General features: G+C 39.4%; 1 protein-coding gene across 1 annotated transcript in view; it reads right to left on the reverse strand.

Moving 5' to 3' along the window:
- Nucleotides 1-14,526, reverse strand: part of ubr1 (ubiquitin protein ligase E3 component n-recognin 1) — a 160,374-nt gene that overhangs the window by 102,574 nt on the left and 43,274 nt on the right. The window contains exons 11-17 of the mRNA XM_076274769.1: nucleotides 12,445-12,543; nucleotides 12,079-12,236; nucleotides 11,820-11,919; nucleotides 9,627-9,755; nucleotides 7,315-7,495; nucleotides 6,652-6,713; nucleotides 6,429-6,539 (exon numbers count right to left, since the gene is read on the reverse strand). Coding sequence (XP_076130884.1) covers nucleotides 6,429-6,539; nucleotides 6,652-6,713; nucleotides 7,315-7,495; nucleotides 9,627-9,755; nucleotides 11,820-11,919; nucleotides 12,079-12,236; nucleotides 12,445-12,543 — 840 coding nt within the window. The remainder of the gene's footprint in view (nucleotides 1-6,428; nucleotides 6,540-6,651; nucleotides 6,714-7,314; nucleotides 7,496-9,626; nucleotides 9,756-11,819; nucleotides 11,920-12,078; nucleotides 12,237-12,444; nucleotides 12,544-14,526) is intronic.

The following is a 14,526-nucleotide window of genomic DNA, read 5'->3' on the forward strand; positions in this document are numbered from 1 at the left end:
GGCTGTAACCCCTGCGACATGGTAGCTGATTTTTAGAACACACAAGGACATTGGTGTAATTTGGCCTCTAGGGGCACTGTAACAAAGTAAATGAGCTTATTTCTCAGCTGTTCTTTATCCAATTGCCATCAAACTTGCTGTGAGTGCTTGCTCATGCCATGGCAACGCCATTCCTGCTAGCACACTGCTAGGCCCCCACTTTGCTGCTTGCAGCTATATTTCATTTTAAAACTTAAAGGTAGACCTAATTAGAAAAACATAAGCCATACGATATTTTAAGTTAGAATGAAAAACTCAGAATGCAGTGCCTATTTTAGAGATGGGTTTTATTGTAGGTCTAAATCAACACGTGAACTAGGCTTTGTTTATTGATTAGCAAAGACTGTGTAACCGATTGGCCGTTATTAATACTTGGGAAAATATCCTTTGAACAGACATCAAGAATCACGATCAGTGAGGAACAGGAGTTACCAGCTCTTACTTTTCTCCTAATTTGCTGTGCAAACAGTTATTTCAGGGTCTCCGATGGCTCCTCCATAATGCGCGCTGGCTGTGTTTTGACGGGTGCAATGTGAGGCTAGTGCAAGACGGCGGGGCTTGGATTTAATCATGGAAACAATTTCATCATAGATTGCTTTCAGGGGCTTCTGGGAAATACATGGAGTTGCCTTAATTTATTTCGAGAGTTAATAAACTTGTGAAACAGATAAGTATCATCATGTAATCCATTGATTTCAAGAATGTAACTGTATTCTAAATACCAACTATTTAAATTGTAACTGTCACGGAATACAGTTACTCATAATTTGTATTCTGAATACGTAACGCCGGTACATGTATTACGTTACTCCCCAACACTGGGTATAGGCATAAGAAGTACATTTAGCAAGCAATCATATAGCAAGCAATCGTTGACGGAAATCCACTGAAAAAAAAAAAAAAACGGAATAAAAGAAAAAAATCTAACTAGAATTGCGGTTCCGAGGAACTGCAAGAGTGGGTTTGATCAGTGGCACGGAACTCGGCCTCATCCAAGGATTCCAACGGTACCTCATTTATGAAAATCGGACATACGGGTCAAAAGTTACATGCACACACCTTCATATACACAGACAGCCCAGCCCAGCCCATTAGAGCTCTGCCAGGTGGCTTAGAACTCTTCCAGGTGCAAGCTTAAGCAATTAGAGCTGTGATGTCACAATCGAAATTTGAATTCTGAACATTCCGCCATTCATTTCAATGGGCCCAAAAAACGCAGAAAAACGGGAATACCGCGAAAACGACAAGGGCCAGCGACACGAAATTAACAAGCAAGTTACACCGGTTCGGGCCTGAATTTTTGGAGTTCGAACCGCGTTGATAGCTCAAACGGTCTAGGAGCAGTAGTTCGGCCAAAAAGTGGGTGAAAAGGAATAATAAATAAACTAGAATTGCGGTTCCGAGGAACTGCAAGAGTGGGTTTGATCAGGGACATGGAACTCGGCCTTATCCAAGGATTCCAACGGTACCTCATTTATGAAAATCGGACATACGGGTCAAAAGTTACATGCACACACCTTCATATACACAGACAGCCCAGCCCAGCCCATTATAGCTCTGCCAGGTGGCTTAGAACTCTTCCAGGTGCAAGCTTAAGCAATTAGAGCTGTGATGTCACAATCGAATTAGAATCCTTGAACATTCCGCCATTCATTTCAATGGGCCCAAAAAACGCAGAAAAACGGGAATACCGCGAAAACGACAAGGGCCAGCGACGCGAAATCAACAAGCAAGTTACACCGGTTCGGGCCTGAATTTTTGGAGTTCGAACCGCGTCGATAGCTCAAACGGTCTAGGAGCAGTAGTTCGGCCAAAAAGTGGGTGAACAGGAATAATAAATAATAATAATAAGAAAACTTAAGAAGAACAATAGTGGGCTTGCTCCGCAAGCCCACAGCATGGCAAAGCTGTGCTTGCCATGCTGTGGGCTTGCTGGATCAAACCCACTAATAAATAAAGTAAACTTAAAGGAGAAGTTCGGTGTGAAATTGACCTTAGCTGTACTGAAAGATGTTGCCGAGTACTTACATGTGTCCAATAGGCACCTTCGCTCACCCCCTAGCATTCCGAATTACGCCGTTTTTAGCCAAGTAGCTGTGGGGGGCATAGCGTAGCCTATGCAGCTAAATCACTATTTTTACACAATTAAAAGGGTTCCAAGACCCTCAGAAGTCTACCAATGCAGTGTGGAGTTACTTGGAACCTTTTTAATGGTGTAAAAATAGCGATTTAGTTGCATAGGCTACGCTATGCCCCCACAGCTACTCGGCTAAAAACGGCGTAATTTGGAATGCTAGGGGGTGAGCGAAGGTGCCTATTGGACACATGTGAGTACTCGGCAACATCTTTCAGTACAGCTAAGGTCAATTTCACACCGAACTTCTCCTTTAAGAAGAACAATAGTGGTCTTGCTGGATCAAACCCACTAACTAACTAAACTCATATGGCTGCCGCTTCGCTAGTGCGGCGGTCATAATAATCTGTGCGGTTTTCCAATTTCATGAGACTTGAGACAGGTACATGTATTTTGTGACATATGCAAATATAGAATGGATGAATGGAGTATTTTACCTTCTTCTCTGATACATAGAAGAAGATAAAATACTCCTAGCATAGAACATAGAAGATGCAACTTCTACATCTACCAAAAACATGGACAGATGCTATTTTACAAGCCAATTTACTACCCTATAATTTGGCTGGGGAATCAAATTGTCCATTTTAGCAGATATCTAGCGTTCTCTCATGTTTATCTGGCATCCACATGAATGATTAAGTGAACTTTAAGCTGATTGGCGTCCTTGCAGCCAAAGACTGTTCACAAAATCATCTCCATGGGATTTCTTGCCTAATCAACGCGGTTTTCCAGAGCAGTCCGCTCCCGCAAACAACTCGCTCCCTACAGTGTTAGTGGAGAATCTACAGCGACCAACAACGCAGCGAGAATCTGTCTCTCACATCTTGGACAACTTCGATGGAGCTGCTGAGAATGTCACATCACCATGTCAGACTGCGCCCGAACCGCCGCAAGACCTTCATCCGAAGGTAAAAGTTCTCACAGCTGGTTCACCGCAGGAAGTTCTGCAGCATGTGCAAGACCCTCCTCCCGTCAAATTTGCGTTATTAAACACACAATCTATCTGTAACAAGACTTTCATTTTAAACGACCGCTTCACGTCTCATCACCTGGACTTTTTGTTTATAACGGAGTCTTGGCTCAGCGGTAATGACGTCATTACACTTGGTGAACTCTGCCCTCCTCACTGCAGCTTCATGAATTCCCCTAGGGCTACTGGTCGTGGAGGTGGTCTGGTCACTGTTTATAATAACAACTTTAAATGTAGAATTGTACAAATTGATATGTTCTCCACTTTTGAGGTACAGCTTGTAAAGATAAATGCCACCCTCCTCTGTGCATTAGTTTACCGACCACCAAAAGTTAAGCTTAATTGTAATTTCATTCAAGAATTTGCTGATCTACTATCTTTCATGGCCTCTCGCTCTGACAATTTCATGATTTTAGGGGATTTTAACATTCACATCTGTTGCCCATCAAAACCTTTGGTTAAGGTATTTTTATGCCTTGTGGACTCTTTCAATCTTGTGCAATCTGTTATGGCCCCGACGCATCAGAAAGGCCACACATTAGACCTAGTATTGTCTTATGGTTTCAATGTTTCCAACTTAGAAATTATGGATGTTGGGGTCTCTGATAATTTTTTGATTTTATTTGAATCTATTTTGTTTTGTCCCCTTGTATCTCCCCCTAAGTCCTATTCCTTTGCCCGTTCTATTAATTCCACCACAGCCACAATATTCTCTAATACTTTCATCCTCTCTCACTCACCTACTATCTCTGTTGCTATTTCCACCTGCTCTGACATTGAAGAATTAGTCACTCTCTTTAATGCATCCTGTCTTGAGACCTTAGACTGTGTTGCCCCACTAAAACAAAAGCGTGTCAAAACTATCACCACTCCATGGTTAAATGCCACGACCCGTTCTGTCAGAAAATCTTGCAGGAAAGCAGAGCGCAAATGGAAAAAAGAGAAGCTTCAGGTCTTCTATGACCTTTTCAGAGATTCTCTAAAGACCTACCAAAACTCTGTTAAGGCAGCAAAGGTTGAGTATTATGCTCAGCTTATCAACAATAATGCTCATAGGCCAAAAGTTTTATTTAATACCATTAACTCTATTATAAATCCTGCCTCTGCGTCATCTACTCTTGCCCCTTCAACAGAAATCTGTGAGAAGTTCCTCAACTTCTTCATCGATAAAATTGACAAAATAAAATCTCAAATCTCACCTCCAGATTCGGATCCCTCAGTGATAGAACTCTCACCTAGCTGCCTCCAACAGTTTCAGCCTATATCTTCCTCCCAGCTTTCTGAGGTGGTGAAATCTACATCCTGCCACTTAGATGTTTTACCTGCACACCTTTTTAAAGAAGTTTTTACCATCATCTGCCCTCTTGTATTGGCCATAATTAATCACTCACTAACTAATGGAGTGGTCCCCTCAGGTTTTAAACGTGCAATTGTGCAACCTTTACTTAAGAAACCTAACCTTGAGTCCAGTGACCTGAAGAATTATAGGCCTATTTCTAAATTACCTTTTCTGTCAAAGATACTAGAAAAGGTTGTCCTCTCTCAGGTTTCTTCTTATCTGAGCGAGTTCAATATATGTGATAAATTCCAATCAGGTTTTAGATCTCTGCACAGCACTGAATCGGCCTTGCTTAAAGTCCAAAACGACATTCTCTTAGCAGTTGATTCTGGATCTTGCGCCCTCTTGGTGCTTCTTGATCTGAGTGCAGCATTTGACACCATTGACCATAACATCCTATTAAAACGCTTGGAGGATGAAGTTGGTCTCCAGGGTTCTGTTTTGCAATGGTTCTCTTCTTATCTTAGTGATAGATCATTTTCAGTTAGTTTAGGCAATTTCTCCTCTTCCTCTGCCCTTATAAAGTGTGGTGTTCCTCAGGGTTCCATTTTGGGCCCTCTTTTATTCTCTCTTTATATGCTACCCCTTGGCTCAATTTTTAAAAAGTATAACATTCAGTATCACTGCTATGCAGATGACACTCAGTTTTACCTGCCTGTTAACACTAATGGCATTTGTTCTTTGGAGAATATTTTTAACGGTCTCAGTGACATCAAATGCTGGATGGCAAGAAATTTTCTTCAACTGAACGAAAGTAAAACTGATATAATTATTTTTGGCCCTCCAAGTGATGTTTCTATCTTGAAAAATGCACTAGGACCTCTCTCTGCAAACTGCCACAGTGAAGTAAAGAATCTTGGGGTTGTCTTTGACTCCTCTTTAAATTTTAATAAGCAAGTAAATAGTGTGGTCAAAGTCAGCTTTTTCCAGTTAAGAACCATTGCAAAACTGAAGCCCTTTTTGTCCTTCTCCGATCTTGAAACTCTTATACATGCTTTCATAACATCTAGACTAGATTATTGTAATTCATTGTATGCAGGCCTGACCCACTCCACTCTCAACAGACTTCAGCTAGTTCAAAATGCAGCAGCTAGATTATTAAGTGGCTCTAAGAAACGTGAGCATATAACTCCTGTGTTGGCTAAGCTGCACTGGTTACCCTATGGAGCACAGAGTTAAGTTTAAAATCTTACTTTTTGTCTTCAAAGCCCTCAGTGGGTTGGCACCTAGTTACATAGGTGATCTACTAATTCCTTACAGCACTCCAAGATCACTTAGGTCTTCATCTCAGAATCTTCTCTATATCCCCAAAACACGCCTTAAAACTAAGGGTGATAGAGCCTTCTCTGTTGTTGCCCCCCAACTCTGGAATAGTCTACCTGTACATATTAAGTCCTCTCCAACCATTGACTGCTTTAAGTCTAACTTAAAGACTTTCATTTTCTCCCAAGCTTTTAATCTACCTTAATACCACCCCCCACACACACACACACACTCTTTATTCTTTATTTTATTCTTGACCAATTTGCTTATTATTTCAATTATTTATTTATTTTCCCCCCATGTTATGTTATTATTGTTGTTGTACCATTGTCATTGTTTTATGTTTGTTTGTAAGCACTTTGGTTCAACTCAGTTGTTTTTAAATGTGCTATAGAAATAAAGTTGACTTGACTTGACAAAAGGCTCCAGCAACTTCTTCCTGACTCTCCAACTTGTGTCTCTCAACAGTCTTTGACTGTTTCCAATTTGTAGTGGTCATTTCCAAAACAGTGACAAAGTCCAAGATTTTCACATGAAGGAAGAAAACAACCATGTTTCCTGTTCATGGTAGCTTTGTGACCATGCACTCTCCTTATTCAACAAAGCCAAGATAAAAATGTCTTCCCATTCTATTTTAGTGAAAGATTAGAATAGAAAGATGAGGGTGCTCAAATACTAACCTGGCTGACAAGAGATAGCCCATTTCTGCGCCACATCTCTGCAGACACCTGAGCCGCCAGAGCCACACAACGCAATGGATGCTCAGCCAAGAATGAGAGGTCTAAACTATCCTATAGAATGCATAACACACAAACACACAGACCATCTTATAAAGAAGCAATACAACTACCCTACAATATATTGTATCAGACTGACAATTTAACAGCATATGGCACTACTTACTTTGTCCATATACTGAGGGAGATGTTTGATGGCTCCTGTCCTGCACAAGTGTACATAAAGACCTAACAAATAGTAAAGTACAAAGACCACCAAGTTAGGATGTAGTTTTATCTATACCCTTACAGCCACTACAAGCCAAGGACAAGGATATGGAAGGGAATCAATTGCAGACTATATGTCATAGCATAACAGAGACAGTAATATAAGAATGGAAGGAAAATAAATAACAAAAACAACTAGACATTTACATTTGTTCATTTAGCAGATGCTTCTATTCAAAGCGACTTACACTACCGGTCAAAAGTTTGGGGTCACAGAAATTTCCATTCCACTCCATTATAGACAGAATACCAGCTGATATCAGTTGCTTTGTTTTTTAATCAGGGCAGTAGTTTTCAGATTACATTATGTGCTTTTTCTAAGTGACTCCAAACGTTTGGCCGGTAGTGTACGTGTCAATTAAATTGCAGGGCCACTGCTACCAGAGCAACTACGGGTTACTGTAAGTGCCTTGATCAAGGACAAAACTGTGGAAGCTGGGAATTGAACCCAAAACTTTTCAGGCTACTGCATACTAACATACATGCTTAACCACTAAACTACCACCACCCCCACACACTAATCACTTTGACATAACTAGGCATTTAGATCAATTTGATTTACCTGCTAACAGTCTAGAGATGGGCAGGTGGATGCTGACAGGCTCTTGAGATACCTTATAGGGCCGGTGATTGAGTACATGCTTACACATGTATACATCTACTGGTTCACTGTGGAAAGGCTGGTTGGTGCAGCCCATAAGGGCCCTGTGGCATTCTTTAAATGCCATGAGAAGTACTATCTCCTGTGGGAAAGAAACACAAAGAGAATGAAAAAAATTCATAACATGGTCCAGCATTTGCAATTAAATGAGCCATAATCATCAAGGTTAAAACAAAAAAAAAAGGTTTGAAATATATTAGGCTGTGTAATGAATCAAAAAAATATGAACATTTTCTTTCCAGAAAGAAATTATGGAAAAATAATGATGTAAATAAATTAACTTGTCCATGATATTCAAATATTTTTGAGATGCACCTGTCTATATAAATATATGGGCTTTTCGCTTTTTATTGATAAAGGACCGTGAATAGTGACATGAAGCAAGTGGGAGAGAGAGATGGTGGGAAATGACCCAGGTCGGACTCATCCCGGGTCCCTGTGGGCACCAGGACCCAAGGTGGTACGAATGCTGTAGCCAGTTGCACCACAGCGCAATAATACTTTCCAAACATGGCTACCAAGATAAGGCATTTTTAGAGGCTCAAAATCAGTGCCGATGTTATTCGTTTTAAAAGAATCTAGATCAGTGATCCCCAAACTACGGCCTGCCACCTCATTTTGGGTGGCCCCCCAAAACATGTCCGTAGTATATAGCATCCGGCCCGCACGGGAGTACAACATCGTCAAACTAAAACCTCCGCAATTTCCCCTATTCATTCTCTATGGCGAGTTTTAACAGTGCACATGTAATACTCTTTTTGTCCACCGGTGTTTGTTTTGGCGCTGTTTTGCGTTTGCCATCGAAAACGGAATGAAATGTAGGCCTACCTGCAAACAATGTAAGAGGCCTATGCTGACTGCATCAGTGCTCAAAGTATTTTAAACGTTTATCAATTAATTGTTAATAACTAACTAACTTCTATTCAAGTCATATTTCTGGGACTTTCTTGGATAATTATTTCTATTTTTTATTCACTCGTTCAAATGTTCATACAAAGAGTTCACAAAGTTCTCATCAGGTGACTGAAAGTTAGAATGGTGGTCATTTCAGACCACTTCAGCACTTCATAAAATTATCATAGTTTGAGAACTATTACTTGTAGGATATTCACAACTTGAGCTGTGTATGCAAAGACACAGAATTCAGAGTTCACACATTTTTAATAAAATATACTCTTGGGACTCCCTGCTAATACTTTTGGGAATGCAAACGTTTTTTTTTTTTATTAGTATTATTTAATTTTACACTGATATGGCATGATGACAATATAAACACAGCTAACAATGGTATTAAATTGCAATAGCCTATGATTAAATATAATAGAATATTCAACTAAGGTAGACTGCTGTTGTTCACAGCACTAAGCTATTTATGGTTACTGATATAGAACTACTCCGAGTCTCTGGCCCTCTCTTGGAGCCAGGCATAGTGAGCTGGCCCTCGGAAGAAAAAGTTTGGGGACCACTGATCTAGATGAAACACTGATCATCCTACATTCTGTCAGTGATCAGTTCATAGACACTTCATCTGCTGCATTAAGAAGGAGGGATATTACTCAGCGAGTGAACTCTACTGGCTGAGGGAAAGCTACGGAACCTCCTGTAGAGTTCCTATGCCAACATGACATTCTTTGATGGGCAAAATACATCCACCGAGTCCACATCAAAAATTACTGAGAAACTATTCCCTCTCTCTAGTCTGTATTTGGTTCATTGCCTTGGTCAGATGTACACACCAACTTGAACCCTAGATTATATAACATCCGGTCTCTAACCAACAAAGCTCCTCCAATCAGTGATTTTATTATGGACCATGACCTGGACTCTCATGGAAACTTGGCAGCAAACCAATGCCTTTTAATCAAGCAGTACCACTGGATTGTTTTCATCTTTAAAATCCAATTATTCTGGGAGAGGAGGCAGTCTTGCACTGGTATGTTGGGAGACTATTAGACTCACACTACTCACTATGCTTGATCAATCCTCCTTTGAACTGCTGGCTATCAATTTCAGTGGACCTACATCATTGTTAATCACCTAAAACTTTTTTCATCCAAGTTTATTACTTTTTTTTCTCATAATGTTTGTAAAGTGATAGAGTAATTAAAATAACATGAAATAACAACATACATATATCTGCCATTATCATCACAATATTTTCACACCAGCTAGGGAGTTTTAAAGTATGTATGTGCATAATGTGTACTACTTACATCAGAAGAACACCAGTCCTGGAACATAGACAAAATGTGGTGCAACTGAATCTGAATGGAGAAACCAGCCTCCCACTCTGGCTCTACTTCAATATGCTGCCCAAATTGCCTCTTCACCTCTTCCATTCCCTACAAATGAAAGAGAAATAGTACAATATACAGAGGGCATCAGTCAGCCATCATCAGTGTTGGGTGTCATCACATTACATGCGCAAAGAATACTGGATTCTCCCATTGAAAGACTAGGAATCCTCCGCTTCAAGCTGTAAGGAAGCTGCTGGCTGCAATGTCACGCTTTACCCTGTGATGTGGAGAAAGGTGCGCAAAATGCCGCCTGCACACCGCAGATTTATCTTTGTTGTCATTCACTAGGTGGCGCTACTCCATTAATGAGAGCTTACACAAGAGAGCATTAGAGCCCGACCGATTTATCGGCGGGCCGATATTATGATATTAGGCATTTTCCAAACTATCGGTATCGGCATGTATAAAGGCCGATAAATGAATATTTTACAAATAAAATAAAAACGGACGAAACACCCTTCAACCATGTCATGGTGATTTGGTCACAAGACATACATTGCTTGAAATAACAATTAAAAGAACATCCCCATCAGTTCTCTTAACTCAAATAAGCATGACAAAATTTGTGAAAACAATGTCCAGTTTTGCTGCTGTTAAATAAGCCGAGAGTGAAGCGGAATTAGCTAGTAATTACGTTACGTTGTTACAGTGTAGTTGACTGTCTGTGACTTTTGACAATGTGACTGAAGATGTATTTCTTTAATAGCGTGACAGTTATAGCAGTGAGACGTATTATCTCTCCCTGGCCTGGTATTTTGAAAGCGTATGTTTTACAATTTGCAGTATGACGTTATCCATTGCTAAATTAGGGCTCATCATAGACTAGCTAACCACAAAGCTAGCTAATTCCATGAATATCAGTGGAAGACCGCTAACGTTAACAGAGCTTGGAAACCACAACGAACTTATTCTGCCTAAATAAAGTAATGATTACTGTATTTATAACTAGTATATCTGTAGTTACAGTCCCTGCATTGTAAAATGTAAGTTAGACGTGCGAGGAGTGAACATTTAGACATAGAGAAAAAGTATCAAACGTAGCTTGTGCAAAACGTAGCTTGTGCATAGAAGTTAGCTTTTCTTTTACACGTGAAATCCAATGACGCCAAGTGTGCGTTTCAGACTGTCGTTCAGCCGCAGCATTGACAAGTTATATAATGGATTTAGATCACTAATTAGTAGGTTTTAGAAGGCAGGCAGCAACTGATGATTGAAAATGGTTTGATGTAGCTTGATGGAAATAATTTTAAAAGTGCAGGTAAAGGGATAAGCAAGCTGACATTGTAATTATAAGGTAGCTTAGGGACTAATTATTACACACGCACACTCAAACATTTAGGAGTGACCTTTATCTTGTTTAATGATAATACAAATGATGATGATAGTAATAATGTCATCATTATTTTTTGTAATTATTAAGTCTTAGTTCAAAGTTATATTTATGAAGCTTACCAAGTCTTTTAATACTGGTAACTTTGATTTGGTTGTTGTTGTTATTGTGTTTTTGTTCAAAAGACTAAGTTTCATATCTTAAGTTTCTATTTTTATACATTTTATTTATCAGAACTTTAATATATTTCGATGTTCCACTGTTCCACTGTGACAATATTATTTAAAAATAAACAAGTTTGTTTTTAAAATGCATTATCATATTATTTTAGTCAATACTCATAAATAACTACAAATAACTAATGTTAGGGAAATCTGTTAATGTTTTGTTGCGCGTTTCTGAAAAAAAAAAAAAAATATATATATATATATATATATATCGGCCGATATATCGGAATATCGGATTTTTAAATCAACAAATATTTGTATCGGTATCGGCCTTCAAAATCCTTTATCGGTCGGGCTCTAGAGAGCATACACATTTTTTATTTGTAATTTCTGGTGCAATGGTTGTCAAATTATTTCACAAAAACACAAAGGGACACACCTACCTAGGGACACAAACTGAGTATCATTCAATCAAAATTGCTGAGAGAGAATGCAAGAACACACTACTGCAGCTGCAATCATAACCATTTCTAGATGATCTTCACGTTTTATTGACCTTTGTCCATTGGCTCATAATAATCCTGCCCACAGTAGGTGCATAGACATAGATACCTGCATGCAGTTAAGGAGGTCTAGAAAGACTTTGAAACCATTAAGAAAATGGGTCCTCAGCTTGTCTGTCCACACAGAGGGCTTGCTGATCAGGATGTACCTATGGATAATTAAAGCATAAAAGTATCAAGTATTTTTAAGTATTATTTTATAAACCTTTGTCAACAGTCAGAAAGAAACAAATTAATTCAGTGATTAAGTGGTTTAAGAGTCCCAATATTTTCGTCCATATAGTATATGTGCACGTGTTGAAAGGCACCTTAGGTCGTGGAAGATGACCTGGACTCGGAAGAACTTGTCAGAATTGTAGCCTTGAAAATGGAATCGTTGGTTGGAGTCCAGATGTTCCTTTAGCATTTCCATCACTGTGTTTGTGATCACAGCTATCACGTTTCCATCTTCTATCAACTGCCTGGCCTGTGTGTGTTTGTGGGGTGTGTGTGTGTGTGTGTGCGTGTGTGGGGTGGGGTGGGGTGGGAGTGGGGGGGTGGGGGGTGATTGAAATAAGATTGAGATGAAACAGTATGACCAGCTGCTTTTTTGTACTCATCAAACCAAAGATTTAGCATATTAACTATTCATTGCTGATATGGAGAAACTGTTGCACTGTTGCAGTAGTGCTCACCAGTGTTGGTACTGTGAAGATCTGGACAGAAAGTGCTGTGATAGATATGTTTCTCTCATGATCATCACTTATGAAGTCTTTCTGGAGCTGCTGATACAACTGGAGAGCAAGGAGATATCACAGAGTTAGACATTCACCTGTATTCCTAGATCAGCCGACATGATTCTGGAAGTAAGGGGCTAAATATACAGACAGGGGGCTCATACCACTTTCTACTCATTCCTTAGTTCAAATATATCTAAAGTGGGTTAAAATAACTAGGGCTGTCAAAAAAATGTGTTAATTTTGATTAATTAATTTCAGAAAGAATAACGCATAAAAAAAATAATGCTGATTAATCGCGATAATTTCGCAGTGACATTTGTATGGTTGGGTATGGGTTTTTTCCGATACTAGTGCTAAACCAATACTCTTACACTGCTTGTTGGTAGACAACACACTGCCGCTGGACATCTGAATTTATCTATTTATCTATCTATCTACTCTTAAATCGGACCGGTGCCGGTGCCAAAACGGTGCCTGAACCGGTACTTTGTTCTTACAATAAAATGCCCAAAACAATGGTTGAAAGCATTAACTACTTTTTAGTCTAAGACAAATTTGAACATGAAATTGAATATACTGTACATTTAGTTTATTATCAACATGTGTAGTTTCATTGTTTCTAGGCATAATTCTAATTCCAGATGGCTTGCCATAACTTTAAATATTAAAACAGCTTACCATGGATGCACAAACAATGGAAAGTAGCCTAATAAATCTTTCCTCTGCTTTGAAGTTTATCCAGTTCAGATGGCTTGCCATATCTCTAAATGTTAAAATAGCTTGCCTTGGAACTGCCAGGTCATGGGTAACAGCACATTTAGGCAGCAACGTAACTTTTAAATTCTATGAAACATCGCAGTGAGAGAAATTTAATAGATAGACACAGGGGCGCCCCAGCTCTATCCACTGATAGTTTCAACAAAGCAGTTGAAAACTACCCTATAGTTAGGCTAAAAACTAGGTCTAGTCAGCCAGTCAAACTACCCTTTTTTGTCTATAGGCAAAATATAGTTAATTGTTTAAATCAGTGTTTTTTTTATATTAAAACACCGAAATGATACCATTATTGTGGCAGACAATGTGCAGACTGTACTGTTGCATCCCTAATAATTATTTGTAATACTGTAGCCTAAATGGTGGATAATTAAGATACATCATATGCTGAATACTGATATTTCTGGAGTGTTAAATATTAAAAGAAAAAACAACAAGAACTGTACAGAATCGAAAACCATGATACGAACGAACCTTGGGTTTTGTGAACCGTGCCACCCCTACTTATCACAGCTGACTCACATGGGTTTTAAGTAAGGGATAACGGCCGCCGAGGTGTCCTGTTATACGGAATTAATGGACGAGGGCGAGGGGCAAAAACTCCCCGACGCGCAGCGGAGGGGAGTTGCCTCCGCCCAAGTCCATTAATTCCGTATAACTGGACACACCTCGAAGGCCGTTATCCCGCTTATCACCCGGTTGCCACTGTAAATAAACACACGGTTCTGTTTAAAAAGAAGCTCACTAGTTCAGCTTGTTGTACAACTTTAGCATGGACAGTTAGCTTGTTTACAGTTGATTCCATTGTTGGGAAGCCTGCAACCAAAAGATTCTAGAGCGCTGCAACCGTCGTCCTACTATGGTTGTTATAGTTACCATTCATAAGCATTGATATGGAACGGTGTCCTGTTATTCAGAATTAAAGGCCACCCGCCAGCCAATCAGAAAAGAGTATTTATTCTCTCCGGGTGATAAGTACCAATATTAACCTTGGATAACTACAAGTCTAACAGAAATCGATAGGTAATATAAAATGGGTTTCTAAGAATTACTTGCCTACGGTTATAAAAAGTATGCAACTCTATCTTGACTCATTATCGGCCTAAACCGCCCACTACTACTGTACATGGTTCTTAGTTGAGTTGATGGGTAATAATTGGTAATAATGTTTGGCATTTGCACTATAGTTTCTCTATATTAATCTACTGTACACATTTCCTGTAATATTTAGCTGATAATGCTCTATATGTTGCAGGCAACTAG

The sequence above is a fragment of the Alosa pseudoharengus genome, unplaced genomic scaffold, assembly GCF_046254945.1.
Source record: "Alosa pseudoharengus isolate Yale_2024_CS ecotype anadromous, Long Island Sound unplaced genomic scaffold, YU_APseudo_1.1 YU_APseudo_1.1_scf_8, whole genome shotgun sequence".
NCBI classification, from domain to species: domain Eukaryota; kingdom Metazoa; phylum Chordata; class Actinopteri; order Clupeiformes; family Clupeidae; genus Alosa; species Alosa pseudoharengus.